At 41.5% G+C, this 22,694-nt stretch overlaps 1 protein-coding gene across 1 annotated transcript in view; it reads left to right on the forward strand.

Moving 5' to 3' along the window:
• Window positions 1-22,694, forward strand: part of TMEM255B (transmembrane protein 255B) — a 64,998-nt gene that overhangs the window by 25,713 nt on the left and 16,591 nt on the right. The window contains exon 5 of the mRNA XM_015411757.1: window positions 18,217-18,297. Coding sequence (XP_015267243.1) covers window positions 18,217-18,297 — 81 coding nt within the window. The remainder of the gene's footprint in view (window positions 1-18,216; window positions 18,298-22,694) is intronic.

The following is a 22,694-nucleotide window of genomic DNA, read 5'->3' on the forward strand; positions in this document are numbered from 1 at the left end:
GTGGGAAATTGCTAGATATGCCACCTGCTAAAACTGGCACATTCACACATATGTCCAGTGACTTTGCAGAAGTGCAAAGAAAAGCACACTGTGATTATCTGAACTGCAATGACTACAAATTGTTGTGCAAAGCTGGTAGAAGACCCTTCTATGTGCCAGTTCATGCAGGAGGAATGGCTTGAGATCCCTGCTGGGTCATGATCAGTGTTCCATCTAAGCTGAGTTAGTGTGAGCTAGCTCACAGTTTCTTAGCCTCCAGCTCACACATTTTTGTCTCAGCTCAGGAAGGAGGGCTCCAGAGCAGACTAATGTATGCAGCAGCCAAATTGCGCTCACAACTTTAATGCCAGCAGCTCACAAAGTAGAAGTTGTGCTCACAAAACTCCACAGCTTAGAGGGAACATTGGTCATGATGCTGCCAGCGACCACATGGCCAATCAGATAGGGCTGGCTTTGGACCTTGTACTGTATTTTTAGTGGGTTGCCTGAATTGTAAAAACTGAAATTGTAGCCACTATATGGTTAAAAGGCATATGAAACATGTGTAACTTGTAATTGTGATAAACTGTGTTTTGTACAGTCCAGCCAAACAGACAATGCAGAATCAGAATTGTACAGTTGGGTCTGTAGACAAATATGCCTGAATTAATTGTCCTTGTCCATATTTTTCGAGCACCCTGCTTGTGTTTTGCTACTTTAAAAGAAGGAAGACAGTTTCTGAACTTGGTAATGTCTGTTTCTTTGGTATTGTGCAAGTGCGTATCTTTTTTTTTTTTTTTGTAAACAAAGTTTTTTATTTTCATAGGAATTCAACATTTGACATTCAATCATGTACACTTTTCCAATGTTTACCCCATTCCCATTTCCTCCCTTCCCCTCCGTGGCTTCCCGCAATGCTTCCCCCCCAACTCCACCTTACTATACTTCACCCATTATATCATTTTCTTATCGTTACAATCTCAAGATAACACCATTTGGCTTAATATTGATCTAAACATATTAAGTTTTGTTTCACATCCCAGTTCTTTTCCAAATATATTTTAAAGTCACTCCATTCTTCAAAAAACACGTCATCTTCTTTATTATTCAGCTTTTTTGTAATTTTGTCCATTTCAGCCATGAACAGAACTTTTTGTATCCAGTCTTCAATCTCTGGTACTTTCTCTGTTTTCCAGCATTGTGCATAAATCATTCTTGCTGTTGTTATTAGGTACCAGAGTAAAGTCTTTTTAGTCGTATTGACTTCTTCCATTTTAAGTCCCCAAAGCAAAATTTCCGGTACTTTTTTGAAAGAGCATTTCAGTATTTTTTGCATTTCACTGTGGACTTTTGTCTTGCAAGTGCGTATCTTGAGGTGCTCTGTAAACTCTGAGTTCATAAAGCCATGTCTAAGCTGGAGAAAGAGCAAATAAATTATGTGAAGAATTATGGATGAAACAAGGCGTTTTCTTTATAGTTTTCTTTTTTTGCATTAGCTAATCAGATTCTGTTTTGTTAATGGGTAAACTTTACATTACATGCTACCCTCTTTTGTGTGTGTAAATAAACAAAGCTAGTTCAAGTTTAGAACATATTTAGTAGTTTTATTTATTTAGGTACTTATAACTTGCTTTTCTCCTCAGTGAACACCTGATGCTGCTGCAACACCATTCTCCTGTCCTCCATTTTATTCTCACTCACAGTCACCCTGTGAGGTAGCTTAGGCTGAGTATGTATGACTAACCCTAGGTTACACAGTGAGCTTCCATGGCAGAGTATATAATTCAATACACAATAATAGTCATAAATAATTATCATATGGCATTGTGTGTAGAATAGCTAGAAAATCCTAAGATTGTCTGGTGGCCAGTTCTAGCTCTTTAGTATTATGCACCACTAAGTGGCAAGCTAGACTTGTTTTTAAATATAGTAAATCTGAAAAACACTGTAGCGAAGGAATACGCACAACATTGTATTTGAAATTACAAAAAACCTCTTATTAACTATTCTTTAAAGATGCTGTACATGTACAAGTTGAATTTAAACATATGAAGTTAAACCATAATACGTGACGTTAACCACATAGTATTAACCACAGCAACGGATGTCCCAGGTAAATCTCCATTTCGACCCTTCATCAGGCCGTAATCATATGGTAAAGCCAGGAAAGAGTTGAGGGGACTACAGCACAGGTACTTATCCTCTGTTCCCAGTTGCACTCCACCACTCAAGTGTTATACCAAGCTGAGGAGATCTACTATTTCCCTCTTGACACTATAGCCTCTGGCGACTCCTACTGGGGCATGGAGGATATTCATGGCTTGATAGCCTGCCTCTGAGAGCCAGTTTGGTGTAGTGGCTAAGTGCGCAGACTCTAATCTGGGAGAACTGGGTTTGATTCCCCACTCCTCCACTTGCAGCTGCTGGATGACCTTGGGCAAGCCATAGTTCTGTCAGAGCTGTTCTTGAAAAGAGCAGTTTCTGTCAGAGCTCTCTCAGCCCCACCTACCTCACAGGGTGTATGTTGTGGGGAGGTGAAGGGAAAGGAGTTTGTAAGCCACTCTGAGACTCCAAGTGAAGGGTGGGGTATAAATCCAATCTCTTTTTCTCTATTCTTCTCTGCCTCCCGTCCCTAGTATTCCTTGGAGGTCCTCCCATCCAAATACTTGCCAGGGTTGGCCCTGCTTAGCTTCTGAGATCTGACGAGATCAGGGCACCATCTTCCAATTTCTTAATGTAAAGAATTTATTCTGCTTGTTACTGCTTTTTTTTAAGCTAAAAGAAATAATTGTCCATTTTCCTTAATAAAGCACTTTTGAGGGGAGGAAGCTGGTTAAAAAAGGAGAAGATGAAATAGAGTGAGAATACTTTAATATATTTCTTTTCCTTTTGAGGATGCCATAAATTTGCAAAAAATGCTGCTGTGGAAGACAGATCATCAGAGATGCATATAACTAGGCTCAGTGTTTGTCCCATTCAGAGGAAAAACACTTCAACTTAATAGAACTCTCTGGGTAAAAGCACTTATAAAATTAGAAGCTGATGTAAAAGTGGCTTGATTTAAAGTACCCCTGTCTCATTTGAGAAATCATAATGCAGTTGTAATTTGCAGTGTTAAAAGTTCATTCCAGCATTTGCGTATTCAAAACCACACTTCACCTAAAAATAAAGAAATAAAAAATGGAATGCCAGGATCCAATGAAACGAATACAGCTGAAAGTACTATGTAATTATGTTAGTTCAGAAAATAATATGGATATTACAGGAATCCATTATCTGAAAATCATATTTGTTGGAGGTGTATTGTTACCTAGCAGTAGATCTGGACCTTGCATATTGCCAACTTAATACCCCTGTAAAAAATAACAACAATATTCTCTTGCTTGATCGGGAAGTTGTTTTGCCTTATGATTCTTCCTCCAGCAAGGGAAAAAACTAACGCATTCTAAATAAATGTACCTCTTTGTTTCAATTACTAAAGACTGGAGTTAATCTCTCATATCAACCATAGGCTGGCATTTATTTTTTACAGCCTATAGAAACTTATATAGAAGAACTGGCTGCTGCTAGCAAAGTTGCAGCTGTGAGACAGGTCTGTAGGTGAAGGTAACATGAACTTCCAGAAGAAACCAAAGGGGGTCAACCTGTCAAATAGAGCATCAAGCATCAAGGAGTGATCTATCTACATACACTATCTGGTCTGTGTCTGGAACTCAGATTATAAATAAGGGGATTTCTTTCTTTCTTTTTTGGGTTTTTTTTTGTATTTTTCATATGTGCATGTGTGTATGTGAGTGTGTGCGCACCTAAAAGTCACGGTGACCTCTAGTGTCTGACTGTGTGTGCACCTGGAAGTCATGGGCGGCCTCTGGTGACTGACCCCTACTGGGGGCCTGGAGGATATTCAGAGAGGTGGCTGAAAAAAGCCTGCCCCCATCTCTGGTATTTCAAGGAGGTCTCCCATCCAAGTACTTGCAGAGTCAACCCTTCTTAGCCTCCGAGATCTGATGAGATCAGGCTTGCCTGGGCTATCCAAGTCAAGGCATAAGAAAGGGACTTTCAAAGCAGAGGATACAATATTCAGGCAGCCTGTAATTCTGATTCTAGAAATTACGTGATTATTTCTAATGAATGTGATACTGGAATAAATTTGTTTGGATGTGCAACACAAGAAAGCAAGATAAAGGGTGGGGGTGGGATTTGGGGTGACCACAGAGGCCAACTAATAAGTATGGTGACTTCTGTTGGAAGAACAATAGCCAGATGCTCCTGAGCTCAGTTCTCTTAAGTGAAGGCAGATCCAGCTCACCACTCAAGATATGGACCTCTTGTTATTCAGAAAACTTCTTTGGGACTAGATAAAGGCAAGAAGTAGGGATAATGACTGTTTCTAAGGCTGTCAACTCCTCTCCATGGAGGGTCCTCTTGTTGCATTGTCAAGAGTTTGTGTTTTTATTTTTATTTATTTAAAGGGTTTACACCACCTTTCCATGCATGGTCTCTGAAGAGGCTATGTAAGGTCCTTCACGATGTAGAATTCCGGGTAAGTCCAGCTGCAATAGCTTCACTCATCTGAGCAAAACCTTTTGAAGGTGCCACCGTACAAATGGACAAGATCAACAGCTGCCCATACATGAGCATTCTCTGTTGTGACTCCTGCCTAGCAGATGGGTGCCTGAGGAGGTCAGAAAGGCTCCCACACTTTTATCATTCTGCAGAAAGTGTGAAATCGAATTGTTGCGGGGTGGTGGTTATAAATGGAATAGGGTTGTAGTTTTCATGTCTGAAAATGTTTTGGCAGTTTTATTGCATCACTTCTTGTATGTATTCTACAGTTTTATTTAAATTTAGTAATCTGTCTTGAGGCTCAGAGAGAAAGGAGAACTGTACATGAAGTAAATAAGTAAGTAATGTTACTTTTGATTTCCCCCCCCTTTTTAATAATCTATTTATTAAATTTTTAGACAGACAAACAAAAAATAAGGACATATAATTATTATGACACATCAACTCCCAAGTTTGGGTTAATACATTATCCATACATTCTCCATTCAGAAAAGTCAATACATATTCTTTTAGTACCATAATCTATTGATCTTTCCCACTCTTATAACAAATATCACGTATTACAGGATTCTTTAAATTACTCCAACAAATAAATTTATATTTAATCCGACTTACAACTCCTATAGCCTCAAAGCCATCTTCAATAAACCATCTTAACCCTATCTGAACTGCTTTAATTATATCCATTTTAACTTAATTTTGAACCTAAAAAAGAAAATCCATTAACAACAAACAAAAACCTATAACTGCTTTCTTTAGATCAAAATTCTCTAACTTAAGTAAGTGAAGGAAGAAAGAAGATGTTACTTTTGATTTTTTTCAAAAGGGTTGGCTTAGAACAGTGGGTGCTGAATAAATATTCAATAGGGGAAAAAAAACCAAGGAAAATAATACAAGTTCCAAATTCGTATTATCATAGTGTATCATTGAATATAAATTTGTATTATCATAGTGTATCATAAGTGCAAATCATAATAATGTCCTTTGAATCAAGAGCTGACAATCAAGCATTTGCTCCAAGACACAGTTCAAAGTGCTGGTTCTTTCCTTTAAAGCTCTAAAGGGAATGGGGCCTGCTATCTGTGCCTCCACCTGCAGAGTTCAGGCAGGTGGCAAACAGAGACAGGGCTTTTTCAGCAGTGGCACCACACCTATGGAATGCCCTTCCCCTTGAGGCTTGGCTGATATCTCTTTTAGGAACCTGGCATTTCTTCCCCCCCAGGATTTTAATTAAGGGTTGATCTTTTACACCATTTTTATAGTGAACTTTAGCCTGAAAATCTGATTTGAAGCTTTTCATTGCTTTTATGTTTTTATTATGTTTTGCTCTGTTTCTTGGACAGGTAGAATTTAAAAAGCTAACTAACTAAATAAAGGCCCTCGGTATGCTGTAAACTGTACTGTGTTGTTGTTGGAAGTCACAGCTGACTTTTGGTGACCCCGTAGGGGTTTTCAAGGCAAGAGACCTTCAGAGGTGGTTTGCCATTGCCTGCCTCTGTGTCACGACCCTGGTATTCCTTGGAGGTCTCCCATCAAAATACTAGCCAGGGCTGGCCCTGCTTAGCTTCCGAGATTTGACGAGATCAGGCTAGCCTGGTCAGGGAAAACTGTACTGTGCAAGCTAACGCCTTAAAAACATCACAAAAGCAGTTTCCTAAAAGGGGTAGCAAACAGAAGTAAAACTGGCCAAAATATGCACAAAAGATACTTGGCAGATTCTGTTGCAGAACATTTAGGACCCCCCAACTCTACTCCGTGTCTCAAAAATGTTCACCCACAGAAATTCAGCCCTGGTTTGAGCCTCTTGGTCTGTTCTTTATTATGAATGCTTTCCAGGAATTAGTGGATTCCATGGTGCCATCTGGTGGATTTAACCTGGAATAGTAGGGAAGGTTCAAGTGGAATACCTCAGTACAAACTGGGTAGTGGTTTCAGGCTATGATGTATGTATCATGCTCATATATGCCCTTTCTCTGCTAAAATGCATTAACATATTTTAGGAAATACAAATACTTTTCAGTTGCAGAGAGGCCTCTGTAAAAATAGAAATCATTCCCTTAATAAATGTTAAGGTAATAGGAAACTGAACTCAAATACCGTGCAGTGCTTTGCCTTAATTAAATTTACCAAGCCACTCTGGAGGAAAATGTTAGATGTATTTTCTCTCTCCATGGTGGTGCATGATGTAAAATCATAGCTAATTATTTTAATATCATTTCCATCCTGTGTGAGTCATTTAATTGCCTGGCTTATATGATAAATTAAACAAAAATAGAATTAATCATTCTGAATGCAAAAGTAAGATTTATTCACTTCCGAGGCTTAGATCTTATTTTTGTTTGTAGCCTGTTTTTGAATTATTTTAGTTTTGAATGTAGCACTTAAAATAATGGGTAATGATGTTCTAAAGCAAGTATCCTAGGCCACCAAACTTTCAGTGAAGAATTGCACATGTGATTATCCAGGTTATCTCTTTGTTTTAAAACCATGCCTCTAACTATATAGGCTGCTGACTTTCTAATTTAGTAATGGCATACTTCCAAGCAGACTGTATGTATTATAAAGTGTGTAGGAACAGCTTTCCTTTGATTTTAGTGAAAACAACTACTAATGTTGTCAGTAGGTCTCTTACAATAAGCAACTGACAAACAATACCAGGAGGGCAAATTGGACTTTTCTTAGCATGAGACAAGACTAACAGAGTCAGTTGTAGCTCCTCATTACTTGGAAATAGAAAAAGAAGAAGAAGAAGAAGAGATTGGATTTATACCCCGCCCTTCACTTGGAGTCTCAGAGCGGCTTACAAACTCCTTTCCCTTCCCCTCCCCACAACAGACACCGTGTGAGGTGGGTGGGGCTGAGAGAACTCTGACAGAAACTGCTCTTTTTCAAGGACAGCTGTGCCAGAGCTTGTGACTGACCCAAGGTCACATCAGCAGGTGCAAGTGGGGGAGTGGGGAATCAAACCCGGTTCTCCCAGATTAGTGCACTACACCAAACTGTTCAGAGTGCTGGAGAAGAAACAGCATAAAGGGCATCAAAACTGAAGATTACAAATGAGAAAACCTGGAGAAAGGGGCATGAGAATTGTCCGTGAAGTTCTCTTAAAAATCAGGAGCTTGTTTTCTGAGATACACAGGTCCTTTGTTTAATGCTAAAATAGCTGGATCAGAATTTGTGAGTAAAATATGTTCATTGTGAGGTACATTTTTTCCTGAGAACTTTGCTAATTTATTACTTAGAAGGGAAAAATAACACTCCTTTTTATGATGATCACACATCTAATTAATATGAAGATAAGGTTGATAAAAATTTAGTACAACCTATTGATTAAGGGTGGAAAAACAGTTGCAATCAGGTTCAATTCTTGTGTCATCTTAAAAACTTGAATATTGGAAAAGCTAGTTGTGTGTTAGGAAGACAATTTAAGGGTTCCTTTTGGTTTGGGAAACACATCTAACTGTAATTCATCTAGGGCCCAATCCAGCCAATACTATTTCTAGAAAGTTGCTTTCTTCACAGCCTCATAGCAGCAGCTGCAGGAAATGAATTGCATTTTAAAAGTCTGTGAGGGCCTGATTCAACTCAGGATTGTGACATGTGGGGAGGAGTGGCACCATTTTCCTGAGTCAAAACAGCTCACGGGACTTATTTGCCCCATTTTGGAGCTGTACGTGCCCCTCGTCCTCCTCAACACTGTGGTCCCAAGCCAAACTGGGACCCTGCACACTTAAAACTCCATCCCTTACAGCTGCTTTTTGGCTCTTTAGATATTGTATCATATAGTTCGGTCCTCAGTTTGTCTACAATTTCTTCATCTCTCTTTAAAGGTAAAGGTTCCCTTGCTCGAAAGCCAGTCGAATCCGACTCTAGGGTTGCGGTGCTCATCCCCATTTCCAAGCCAAAGAGCCAGCGCTGTCCAAAGACATCTCTCTTTAGCAGTCCTTTAAACTCCTTGTCATCCAAGGTTCCCAGCGCCTTGCTGACCCATTTCCTGCTTCTGACATATTTAAAATAATTCTTATTGACATAATGTTATTGGCAATATGCTCCTTGTGACGAACTCCAGGCTTGGGATCAGCCTGCAAGAAAAGACACCTGCAGTCACATGACTAGTAGTGGTGATGTAATTCTGATGCAGAACTCAGGGGAAGTTCTAATGGGGAAAAAACCTCTTGACAGTTGGCATTTGGCAGTTGAGACAGTCAGTTGGTTTTAGTCAGTTGGTTCTGTTCCAGGGGACTGAGAAGTCTTGTTGAACATCTCTGAGTCTGAGGAGCAAAGGAGCCTTCTCTACAGATTCCAATATTAAGGGAACCTGAGAAGAGCCAAACATAGTTCTATACTATGGTGAAAACTAAGGAGTCTTAAAAGAAAAATAAGCTCCTTGGGGTTAAACAAGAGATTCACGTACCTCTCACATAAGATCATTACCCAGTTGAAGAGAGAGTCAGGTTTAGTGGATATAGTGTGTGCCAGGAGGGTTTAGTGGACTAGTGGGGGTCCAGAAACCAAGGCACAGCAAAGGTATTTCTCTATGGAGGTGGAGAGTACCTGAGAAATCCACACAGAAACTGACAGTCTAGAACAGAACAGGGGTGAGATCAGAGAGAGCGCGTTTTGTACTGTGGCATCTGAAGTGAATGGTTATAAATGAACTGACCTAAAGCTGAACTATACCATTTGAAACAACGTCTCCACAAGCATAAGCTTTTCTCCTGTAGATGTATTCCCTGCCTGCCTGCCCTTGTAAATAAAATCTTCAGTTTGTTTTATTGTTTCCAGTCGCATGTGCCTCTGACAAAGTGAAGCATCTGACAAAGTTAAACTACAAGATTCATCTCAGAAAAAGGGCGGTGTTCATGAAAAGCCACAGAGATTAATATTTATAAAAAAGGTCTCATCGATAAGTGGCTGGGTGTGTGACAGAAGGACAAAGCTGGGTGGGTTCCTGGTCAAACAGTGTCAGTGAAAAATAAGACAGCTCCAACTTGTGAAAGGTTAAAGGAACAAAACCCCTCATACCCTAAAATAAGGGGGTTCATCACACTCCTCATATTCCTCTTTTCATTTCTTTTTCATCAGATTGCATTTCTTTTGCCAGAACCTGTGCTCCTTTAAGTTCACCTCCTTTGGGCAAGTCCACTTCTTAAAGGAAGCATTCTTGCCTTGTTAACTACATCAGCATCCTCTTAGATTTGGCAGTACCCATTCTAATCTGCAGTATACATTCTATCTGAGATCCATTACTGTTGATTTAAATAATTTAATTTCCCTGCAAGGATCTGACCCTGCCTTTAAATTTCATTTTGACTAATCTCTTCATTTATCAGATGTTTCCTCTTCTGAAATCCAGTGTGTTTTGGTTGGGACTGTTTGGGCAGGTTTCTATTGATGTAAATGATGTAAATGATTAACCTAATCGCACTGCAATCACAGTTCTCGATCGTGTAGCAATACTTACATCTCACAACAGGCAAATCCCCAGTTGCTTCTCCTCTCATTAGCTACATAACCAGTATCTCCAGTGCACAACCACTTACGGTATTTTGAAATTTGGGGGTTAGCAGAGAGAGGAGGGTTACTGCTTGCTGTTCCTGAGAGCCCCTTGACTCTTAGGAGCATTGTTGGGGGAGGGTGTCTGAATGGACTGCAGTAAAAGGGGGAGTTGGAGAAGCTGCTGTGCTGAATCACTCAACTGGGAAGTGCTTGGGATCCAACTTTTTATCTCTTTCCTTTGGCCTGAACATGCTTTTACCCAGTTAACGTGGGGCTAGTGGAAGTCATCTTCTATTATATAACTTTCTCCTCTGGTTGCTTTCCCTATTTCTTTCTCTGTGTCAAGGACAGCTTTGGAATTTTGGTTTGGTAGGTGGCAGTATGTTCCCAGTATTAAACTACTTTTGGGATCAATATTTCTACCTACTATAGCAATTCTGTGAGGGACATTCTGCTTCTATTGGGCTCTGTGCTCTTTCTGGCATACAGAGCCACTCCATCCCCCTGATACATTCTTCCCTGTCTGTCCTGTATGGCTGATATCCAGGGTTAGCTGTATTCCACTGATATTCTCCAGCAGGGTGTAGACTTTCCAATTTCCCGGGGGGGGGCTGGGGCTGGGGCTGGGCCAGAGGCATTGCTTTGCTAGGAGCAAGGGTGGCTCCCGGGGGAGGCTGAACACCTTCCTGAAAATTTCGGCGGGGGCTGACGCCCCACCGCCCCCACGAAGATTACGCCTATCCAGGCTTGAAATGCCCACTATGCTCTCATTTTTAAAATCAAGTACTGTAGCTCCAATCTTAGTTCTGAGTCCTCTAGCATTTGCACATAAACATTGACAATTGTACTTTGCTTCTTTCTGTGAGTGTATTTGGCATGCATGTTTCCTCCAATGTTTCCTCTCCTTAAACAGATGCCATTTCCTGACTTTCATTTTCAGATTCTAGCACCACCCCATCTAGATTACTCAGGACAGTTAACCCATCCTCCTTTAAGGGTGAGTCATCCAGAAATGGTCCTGCCATCTTTCCCTCTGGAAAAGTGCTCTGTGATCTTCTTGTCATTGAGTTCAATAGCCTGGTTCCATTTTGGTTCAAGTTGTGCCCATCTCTTTCATTCAAATTTGGCTTGTCCCCAAATGCTCCTCAATCTAAAATCTCATCACTTCATGCCATTCCATCTGTGCACTGCGATCCATAATCTCTCTCTGCCTGTCTATCTGGCCCCATGTGCAGAACAGACAACAGCATTTCTGAGAATAATATCTTGGAGGTCCTGGACTTTAATCTTCTGGCTATCTTTTTGTTGTTGTTGTTGTTGTTGTTGTTTTTCCCCCCGAAGGGGATTTTTTAAATTGCATTTTATATAAGGACTACAAACCACAACAAAAATAGGGAAGGGGAACTACATAAAGAAAAGATAACCACTACTAACTAAAAACCCAAGGGAGGAGATAATCAAATTAGCTTGTACACAATGCCATCCCTTAAAACGCTAACAATTTTATGAACTTAGTCAGATATGCTAATATAATTTTTAAATCTTAATTATAGCTGTTGGAAAAAGACCCCTAAGCATCTCAATATTAACAACAGTATTTTCAAAAGCACAATTCAGAGTCCTTCAGCCTTCATTTTTTCTTATCCTGTCTTTTCCACAGTTTATAAGGACTTTTAGGAGCCGCTGCCCCTTTCTCAGACAGAGAGCCCTCTCCAGAAGACCCCGAGTCCAGCTCACCACTGGACTTACTATCCTTTTCCTCTTTATCCACCTCCTCTGGCTCACCCAACTGGATTCTCAGAAAGTCCCGTGCTTTGGAAACAGAGTCAGTCTTTTCTTTTTTGTCCTGAAGTTTGAAGGTTATGCCCTCTGGATATAACCACCGGTAGCTAATTGCATTTGTTTGAAGAAAAATAATCAAATATTTATATTTCTCTTTTGTCTTATTCCAAATGGGATATCTTTCAGAATCCTGATGGTACTGTCCCCGATTTTCAAGGGTGTCCCCGCCATCACTCTCAGGATACAATCCCTCACGTGCCCCTTCGAGAATCTCATTACTATTTCCCCAGGCAGATTATTCTTGCGGAATAGGACCTGTAGGCCACATCCATTTCGCTCATGAGATAGTCCGCCTTCAAATCTGTCACTGGGGCCAATGCTTCGCTCATCATTTGCTTCAGATTCTCACCCTTAGTCTCTGGGACACCTTGGAAACGAAGGACCAGGTTTGCCTTCTCCATTTGTAATTGTAAAAGCTGTTTTAACAGGTTTCATCGCTTTTGTTTCCGCTCCCTCCCCGGTCTCGCTTTTAAGTTTATGCGCATGGGAGGGGCTCCTCCCCCACTCACTTTACTTTTTAGTCCGTGGGGTAGGGAGCTTTCTTTTTTAATTGCAAATACGCCTTAATCTGACTCACAGTTCATTCTCAGTCATATGACCTTTTAACCGCTCGACCTCCAGCGCTTGCCCCGATCAGCATCGCTTCTTCCATTCGGACACTCAGCAGGAGAACCATCGGGACGGAGAAGCGCCTCGATTCCCCAGAATTGCGCTGCCGAAGAGGCGACCTCTCAAAAGTCCCCTGGCTAGGAGCCTTTCAGCCAGGCTCCATGGGAGGTAGCGATTCCTCACCCCCCCTCTTTTCTACCCGTGCACAGCCTTCACCCCCCGGGAGGTCCGGGAGGTGAGTCTGCTCGGCGCGCCGCCATAGACCGGAAATCATTGTTGTATTTTTAACGGGTGTGTGTGCGCGCGCACCTGGAAGTCATGGCAACCTCTGGTGACTGACCCCTACTGGAGTGCTGGAGGATAGTCAGAGGTGGCTGAGTAAAGCCTGCCCCTGGTATTTCAGAGGAGGTCTCTCATCCAAATAATTGCTAGAGTCGACCCTGCTTAGCTTCTGAGATCTGACGAGATTGGGCTTGCCTGGGCTATCCAGGTCAGGGGAATCTTCTGGTTATCAATCTAAATGTTTTTCTCTAGAACCATACAACTGCATTTTACAATATCATGGGTATCATTTTATGCCATGATCACTGGCTCCTCCCTCACACTACCTACAAGGCCATCTAGGCAGCACGTGAAATCCACAACCTCTATCCCACGCAGGCAAGGAACTTCTGTGTCACTCTCTGACAAAGTGATCTGCCTGGATTAGAAGTCCAAGCTATTGGGTTGGATCCAACCAGCTTTTCCACTCACCTAATTTCCTCCTTATTCCTCCACCCCGCCCCCCCCACATAGCAGATACCTTTTGGCCACGAAGGTCCCATGATCCCCAGACAGCCTTTTTGGAACCTCTCCTCCCCTTTTAACCAACATAATAGCTAGCTGAACCCAGCCAATTGCCTTAATGTTTAACATTTTAATTAACCTACTATTGATGTAATTTTCATTTTGACATATGTTCAGAAGGGTCACCATAGAAGAGATCTGACAGCTATTACCTGAGTAGCTGGCAGTGGAGAGTAAAAATAAAGAAGTACAGATATTATGCAGGAAAGATGAATCATCCATCTGAGGGGAAAACTAGACATAAACTAGACATGAGGATGTCACCATGATTTTAAAATGCTACAAGGGCCCAATCTTGATTCAGTCCACAGCATGGTGGGCTGAGGCACCCCCCTGCACCTTATCAAGTGTCAAAATGGCCACACTTGCCCCACAGCTGTTTTGGCACTTGCAAAAGCATGGGAGAGAAAACGAGAGCACCTCAATGCCTCACAGCAGTTTAAAGTGTTTTGAGGCCATATCAACATTGCTTTGTACCAAACTAGATATGACAGCATCTTTGTGGCTAGATTGTCTTGCCTAGTTTGGCCCTAAATAATGTTGAAATGGCCTCCAGTTCTGTTTTCCTATACAGTGCCTGATTTTTTTTCACCAGCAGGGCTAGTAAAACCTTGAAGGGCATTTAGACTGGGGGGGGGGGACATGGTGGAAATGTTAACCCCCTCCCAGTGCCACTTCTCCCATCAAATTAGCAGCCTGTCATGATTGCTTTTTAAAAAAAAATATCAAGAAAGTGGATCATGGATCTCCAATGTCTCGTTTGTTTTGTTTATTAAAGTGAAATTCTAATGGGGCTTTGCAGTTTGGCAGGTGATGTAAATCTCCAAACCAGACCAAGTTTTATTAGGTTTTCCAGAGTCTGCGATCTCTATAATTGGTTATTTTGACAGACAATATGCCCACATTCCTCTAGAGAGCACACTTGCGCTTTCTTATATGATTTTAACCCTTAAAATGGCACGTTCCTGCTTCGGAGGGGAGAGCAGGATATACATTGAACAAATAATAAATAAATGTTTGATTTTTAAAAAGCAACACTGTTAATTTGCTTATGTTACAGCTGATGTGACAAAGCAGCAAGCCATTTCCATGTATGCTGGGTTTATTGGAAGTCCTTAAAAGCCTTGGCTGGTTATAGAGATGCTGCAGAATGTGGGCTGACTAACGGAGAATGAGAAGGCTATGGGGCTGTATCCTTCAAGAATGAAACAGAAGTCCCATGGCACCTTAAAAACTCACATTTATTCCAGCATGAGCTTTTGTGAGTTGGAGCTCTCTTATTCAGATGCTTATTAGAAAGAAATAATTTTAGAGATATTTATGAGAAAATTATGGGGGGGGGGAGAATAAGAAGAACTAAAGTTGAGAGGCTTGATTTTTATTTTGTCATAAATCCTTCCAGGGTGATTCCCTGTGTAAAGAACATGAACTGACCTGGTTGTTACCCACTAGTAGATGATGATGGAGGTCAGAGCTTCCCCCAAATTTCGTAAACAGCCATACTGGCACACACAAAATCCAGAACAAGGAAGAAAATCTATGCAATACCTTTTTATTAGGGCCAATCAAAGTGACACAAAATACTATGCAAGATTTTGCACTTAAACGAACCTTTGTTAGGCAGGTGTTACCAAAAAAAAGTAAGGAGAAAAAAGCTAGGCTCTTATGCTGGCTCTAGTTGTGTTGGATGCTGATAGACACACTGTTTAATGCTGGAGGTGTTAGACTCCAGTACTTGCATTCTACGAAGAAGAAGTAAACAATGGAGATACTTTTCAGTTGAGAAAATGAAGTCCAGCTAGATTGAAATGTCACTCAAATTTCTAGCCACTCATGAGGTACAGATAAACAAAGGTATAATGAAGTAGGATTAAAAACAACTAATGAAGGAAGCAGCAGTTATAGGAACTTGGATATCATCTAGACTTGGAAGTTTTGTCTTGTGCTTTAAGGACTCTATTTGATAATAGCACATGCAAGCTCAGTTGTGAATTTTGATCTTCTACAACTAACATGCTTTTTCTACTCAGATCTATTGTAGGCTGATTCTGCATTGGCTTTTCCCTCCATTGTTTTATGAAACCCACATTGAAACAGAAATTCCCCTCTGCATTGCATGCTGTGTTCACTTTCTTTGATCATTGGGTTTTATGGTAGCTTCCACACTCCATGCCACTTTCGCTTTCTTTGATCATGGATTTTATTGTACCTTCTGTATAGATTTATGGCTGTTTTATGGCCATTCAGGGGTAACTTTGCAGTCAGTGTTGCCTCAAGGTATTTGAATGGGATTTTGAGCTATACGTTTTCCTCCCAATTGAGAAAATGTGGAGCGAATGCTAGATGCCGAATCGCCTGTAGTGACATTTTGAAAAATGCCTTGCTTGTGATATTGTCTGAATCAAATTTCAGAATATTTGTTTGTTTTAAAAAAATCTTTATTTTACATTTTTCATAATGTTCTTCAGTACAACAAAAAGTAATTACATTCCTCAGTCACAATCCAAGGTTTTAACGATGTTGAATCTCAACAAGTCAATCAAATGTTGCAAAAATAGACATACATTCATTAATTATATAATAAAATTACAGTATCTTGAATAACTTTTATGTAGACTAAAATTATTATTATACTAGGAGTAAGGTCTGTTGTGGAAATAAATACATCAAGCTCTAGAAAGAGGCTCTGTGGTGACCTCAGCAGGGTATAATGACACAGAGCGTACTATTTTCTCCAGGGGAACTGATCTCTGCCATCTGAAGAGCAGTTGTAATTCTGATCTCCAGCCCTCCCCTGGAGATTGGCAACAATGGATCCTCAGGAGGAAATGGTTGGTTTGGAAGGTGGAGTCTATGGCATTGTACTTGTCTGAGGTCCCACCCCTCCTCAAACCCCACTCTCTTCAGGCTCCACCCCTCAAATCTCCAGGAATTTCCCAACCTGGAGGTGGCAACCCTATTTCCTTCCCAGGCAACCATTAACATACCGTTATCTACCCCTCTGACTTCAGGTTTCCATCTCTTCCCCCCTCCCTGTAGCCTCTACCTAGGAAAATTACAGTCTTTCTCTGTAGTGGGGACCCAAGCAGGAGGGAAGTGACCTCAGCAGGGTATAATGACACAGAATCCACCCTGCAAAGCAGCTGTTTTTTTCCAGGGGAGCTGATCTCTGCCATCTGGAGAGCAGTTCTGAGTGATCTCCAGCCCTCACCTGGAGATCGGCAGCAATGGTTCCCCAGGAGGAAAAGTACAGTCTTTCTCCGCAGTGGAGACCAAAGCAGCTTACATCATTCTTCTCTCCACCTTTTGATCTTCACATGGTACCATATTAGAAAGACAAATATGATGTTCTTCCACTCTTCCTTGTCCTCTCCCCTAGATTCCCCCCCCAGTAGCTGTTCGTCAAGTGCCAAACCACACATCAAGGTCAGTCATGCATTGTTTGTGGTGCCTGGAATCACTGGATGAGGTCAGGCATTTGCCAGCAGCAGAGACTGTTTTGTGTGTTTGTGTAAAGTGCCATCAAGTCTCAGCTGACTTATGACAAACAGAGGTGGTTTGCCATTGCCTGCCTCTGCATAGCGACCCTGGACTTCCTTGGTGGTCTCCCATCCAAATACTAACCAAGGCTGACCATGCCTAGCTTCCAAGATCTGATAAGATTAGGCTAGCCTGGGCCATCCAGATTAGAAACTGTTCATGAGATCTAATTTGATTTTCCAGTGCCCATCTTCTCCACTAGCATGTCTATGTGGGTTACATTTCCGACCCACATCAACAGCAAAAATCAAATGAGAAGAACGGTCTTGTCAAGACCACTGAGAATCTCCTTCCCCTAATTGACCATGTTTTGAAGGTAACACTGGTTATGAAGAAGAAGCATGCCTGCACATGAAAGCTTGTACCCAGAATTAATCTTTGTTGGTCTTAAAGGTGGACTCAAACTTTGTTCTACCGGTTATGAATTGGAAAGGAAAAGACTTTTGAACATTTTCAAGGGCACTGTCTCCTTACCCACATACCTAGTGCATAATGAAAACTTACCCTCTCACCCAAAAATTCCAGAAATGCCTTGATTTAGTTTCATGGCTGTCTGTTCAGCGTCTTCCATATTACAGAATATTGCTAGGCATTGTGGAAATGAAAGCAGAAGCCCTGCAATGGTTAGTCTTCATAACACTTTCTTTTGTGCTATTTTTGTACTAAGATTGCCCCCACCTAAGGAGAAACATGAATGCCTATATCATTTCCTTTGTAGAGCAAAAGGTTTAGTTAGCAGCTTCTGTTGTTGCGTTTGATTTTTTTTTTTATAAAGAGTCAGACAGACTGCATACAACTATCACAAGCTGTTTGGCGTTTCACAGAAACTTCCAGGGACTTAACGTCATTCCCAAACAGCTAGCTTCATTGTCCAACTATTCTTACAGTTATGAAGTGTTGTGTGAGAGCCAGGCTAAGTCTGCATTACTGTAAGTTCAGCCTTCCCAAATACAGTTTGGCCTCAGGTTAGAATCCAGTTCAGTATATGCATATACAGAGGACTCTTTTCCCTAGTACATCTCTCTTCCTTTCACTATATCACCTATTTCAATTTGTTGCTGAGATGACAAGTGTGTGCTAGTAAGAAAACATAAAGCAGAGTGTTTCTGGCTATCCAGTAACCTAAACTGACTTTACTCAGACTTGACAGCATTTGATGTTAGGGGATGAAGCTCTATTTGCTACCTTGGTGTGTACAAATAAGACTTTAACAGTACAACCCGAAGAATGGTCTCCTGGAAGTAAGTCTCACTGATCAGAATTGTGGACAGTTATGAATAGATCTACATAGGTTTGCTCTGTTTAATATCTTTTAATGATTTTTTCTTTTTTCAGGAGCCTAGGCCTTTATATAATAAAAGGTGCCAGTATTATTCGAGTGGAATAGGATTCCTCTATGATGCCTATCAGACAGAGGTAAGCTACATACTACAGCTCATTTGTAGCTATGCAAATGGGAATTTCATTTTTCAACTTGCTATTAGAACACGTATATTCGAACTGGAATCAAAGCCATTCATGTTCCATTGTTGTTCCATAGTAGTCCCTTGGAATACGTACATTAGACAAATCTTTTTCCCCTCTGAGACTGACTCATGGTAATATTCTAATATGTGCCTAATAGGTTTGCCCCAGCCTGAAAACTGTAATTCTGCATTGTAATGATCAGACACAAACTAAGAATGTCCACATTTTGTATTCAGATTATGAGGATAAAATAGAGGAGGAGATAATGCTGCTGTAAGCCCCTTTGGGTTCCCAGCAGGGGTCATTTCCTGTGGGAGCACACAGAAGCGGACCTCCGGTAGTAAGGAGCCCAGAGGGTGGGCACATGCAACAAGCCCCGCCCCCTGCTCCCAGCAGCCCTCAGTTGGGCCACGATGAGCAAAAAGCAGCCAGGTAAGTTGCAGAGCCCCCCCCAGCCCATCTTCAGGTACAAGCTCTCCCTCCACTGTGAGGGCAGATCTGCACATCCCCCCCCCCATAGCTAGCAATTCAAAACAGTCCAATGGCACTGTAACGATTCCTTGTTTTATGAGAGTGTGTGTCTCTTTAAATGTTTGGCTGCAGTGCAGTGAATGCAGAGTAGAGTGACTGAGAGAGACAAGTGTGCTGTGACTGGAGGATGAGAGAGTGTGGGAGGAGTTTTTGAAGTGGATCTGTGTGAGTGTCAGTTAGGAAAAGTCAGTTATGAAAAGTAGTTATGAGAGACAGTTAGGAAAAGCAGTTGATGTTGTTCAGTCAGTGAGTGTTCAGAGTTCTGTGTGAGATCTCAAAGAGTGCCATATATATCCTTAGCCTGTGTGGCTAACTATGAGAAAGAGTGATCCCTGTTAATGTTGGAACTGAGTGTCAAACAAACAAAAGTAAAGGGAAAAAAGGCTGTGTGTGTGATACATGTGAACAACGTATTTACAAGTCCCTTTATCCTAAACAGTTACAGAATTACCAACTTTCTAATTTGTTCTTAGTTCAATAAATCATCTTTTCTTTAAGTTATCCCAGAATTGAATTCAATCATTCCTCAGGACCACATAGATCCCTGAAAAGCCTAGACCCTGTGTTACCCTACCAGTCTACCCAGTTTAAGAAAGAAAGAGCACATTTAAAGGGAAAACCAGTCCTCCCAAAAGTGAGGACGCCACAAGTGTTGACTAGCGGTGGGATGCAAACATCCTGAGGAAGAGAACATATTAAAGAGAGCATATTAAGAGAAATAAAAATTCTGAGAGAAAGGAAAACTCAGCAAAGGCAGTCTGAGGAGACAGACAGCTGAGGTGATTTAGTGCTGTTGAGCTCTAAGAGATAAACAGAGTTCTGTAAAATACAGTACAATTGTGGAAAGAAATACAAAAAGGCAGAAAAATGACAGAGTTTCTAGGATTAAAGAAAGAGGCTCTGATCCAAAAGTGTAAAGACTTAAATTTACCTCATGAAGGGAAAAGTGTGGAAGACCTGAGAGTTATATTGATTCAAGGCACTATGGAAGCCTCAACCTAAAGCCAAAGTTGAGGGGACATATAACCCCAGTCAAGAATATTTAGAGTTTCTGAGAGAAAAGTGGAAAGTTGAAGCAGAATTTAAAATTAAAGAGATGGAGCTTAAAGCAAAAGTGTTTAGAAGCCTGATGCCTCAGAAAGAGATGTAATTTGAGTTGTTTGGTGTCAAGATGACAAACTATTTTGATAAAGTGATTTCATCAGCCAAAACTGACTATGAAGAGTTCTTAAAATATCGTTTGGAGAAGAATGTAGATGCCAGAGAGAACACTGCTGAAATCTACAACACATTTCCCTCAGATAAACCAGTTGTCTATGCTGAATATAAAGAGGCAAGGATTCAAATATGTACAGACTCAAAAGATTTTCCTCAAGGTGAACCAACAGGCCCAGAAAACAAGCCTCTAGGTATTTTAGCAACAAACACATTTGATACATTTCCAGAGCCAGAGAGAGAACAGGACTCACAGACTCCTGTCAGTGTTAAAGAAAATTCCCAACTTACTGAAACAGGGAAAAATAAGGACTCTAAAGAGTTCAAGAGAGAAATTAAGACAGATCCTGAGTTAAAAGTCATAAGAGGAAAGCCAGAGTTTGAAAATGATGTTTTGGATAATAACATGCAAAATAGGGAGGAAGAGAGACCATCAGTGTTGGAAGCTGAACTACTCCAGCATCCATTTGTTACTGTTACTTCTAGGCTGCTGTCACACGGAGCATTAGCCACGCTACAGAGACGGAAGATAGGCGGATTTTCCGGGCGTGATCAAACCGCAACATCTGGGAAGCGTAGAGCTCCCATGGCGAACCCGAGGCTTCCCGCTGAAGATGCGCCGTAAAAAACTAGTACCTCCAAGGTACTAGTTTCTGGAAACCGCGGGGCAAGGGCGGGCGTCTGATCACATTTCCGGTGGTAGCTCGTGGCATTCCCCAAGTCTCCACGGGATGCGCACAAGCACCCAACGGCGCATGTGCACACTTCGGTTAAAAAAAAACCCACAACCCCCGCCGAGCCACTTCTTTGCCGCGCCGCAGGATTGATGTATGATCGGCACCTCCCCCCGAACCACGAGACGTCGGTGGGACGTTTGATCCGGCGGCCGCGCGGTAGTTCGCTCTGGGGCAAACAGCCAAGCCTCCCCCCCGCGATATCCGGCCCGTGTGACCGGGGCCCTAATAACCCAATCCTAGAACTGACTGCAGAACCTAAAACTGAGGTTACAGTACAAGTTGAAAATGAAAAGGAGGAATCTGAAATTTCTCTTCAGTTAGCTGCAAAAAAGCAAGCCTCATTGTATTGCTAGCTCAGAAGAGAATAAGCTGTCACAGAATACATGTCTTTTGGAATCTGTTAGTGAAAAATTAGAACATGTGTCTGCTGCAGAGATTAGTATTGCTACCCAGGTAGATGGGACAGTGACAGTTGAAGCCAAGAGAGTGGAAATTGCAGAAGGTTTTAATGTTCACTTACCTAACACTGAAGAAAGAAAAACATTCTCTGAAGTTTTAATTCCTTGCCAGACTACTGAGCCTCTTATATCAAAAAGGAAGGCAGTTCTGCAGAATTTGGAAGTGTTACCAGAAACACCATCCCCTGAACTACAGCAGCTGATAGAGGTCAAACAGCTTGAGGAGCAAGGAGAAGACACTTTACAGGAACTTTGTATTTTCTTGGGAAATATTGCTTACAGACTTGACTTTGGCAAACATTTCAGAGTCTTTGCAAAACCAGTTGATGTGCACAAAGTACCAGACTATGTGACAGATTAAGCAGCCAGTGGATCTTTCAGTAATTGTTCAGGTACAAGCTCTCCCACCTCTGTGAGGACAGATCTGCATGTCCCCCCCCCAATAGCTAGCAATCCAAAACAGTCCAGTGGAGCCTGAGTGGTGGGTGTTGCCTTCTGACACACTTCCGGTGATGTCAGGGTGTGTGGCATATGCAAATAAGTTGTGCTAATAAGTTATGCTAATGAGCTCCTGTACCTCTTTTTCTACGAAATGACCCCTGGTTCCCAATGTCCCCTCTAAGCTGAGTTAGTGTGAGTTATCTCACAGTTTTTTAGCCTCTGGCTCACACTTTTTTGTCTTAGCTCAGGAAGGGATGGCTCCAGAGCAAACTAATTTATGCAGTAGCCAAATCACTTGCTCGCGACTTTAATGGCAGTAGCTCACAAAGTAGAACTTTTGCTCACAAGACTCCATAGTTTAGAAGGAGCGTTTCCATTGGGGAGAAAAGTAGGTTATAAATATCTAAATAAATTCATTCATTTTTGTTCTTCAGCCAACAGCAGGGATATCCCATGGCAATAGACTTTTGGCTGGAATGTTAGAAAGCAGACTTGTTTTTCCCTCCTGTTACAGGATGTTTTACACACAGCATATTTGCAGAGTGTAGTTTGTTCTGAAAAGAAGAATGGTGTGTACTCAATAAACCCAAACCCCAAATTATGCAATAAGAAAAGCTGTATTCTGTGACAATGTGACATTGAAATTATGCACACCATTCACATTTGCTTATCTTTGCTTACTTTGCATAGTAATTCTGCTCATCATGGACAAAGGGAAAGAACTCTGTAAGACATTGGATCCTCACTCTCTGCATTGCTCTCTGTCTGGCTTCTCAAATTTCTTCCGACACTGTCCACTGCCGAGATTCTCATTTGGGATAGTGGCTAGAACACTGAACAAGAATGGAAAAGACCCGGGTTCAAGTCCTAGTTTGGACATGAATCTCATTTGGTTAGCTGGGTCAATCTCTCAGATTATCCTACTTCATAGGGTTGCTGTTGAGGATAATGTACATCACCCAGA

This window comes from Gekko japonicus, unplaced genomic scaffold (genome assembly GCF_001447785.1).
Source record: "Gekko japonicus isolate JY-2015 unplaced genomic scaffold, Gekko_japonicus_V1.1 scaffold247, whole genome shotgun sequence".
NCBI classification, from domain to species: Eukaryota; Metazoa; Chordata; class Lepidosauria; order Squamata; family Gekkonidae; genus Gekko; species Gekko japonicus.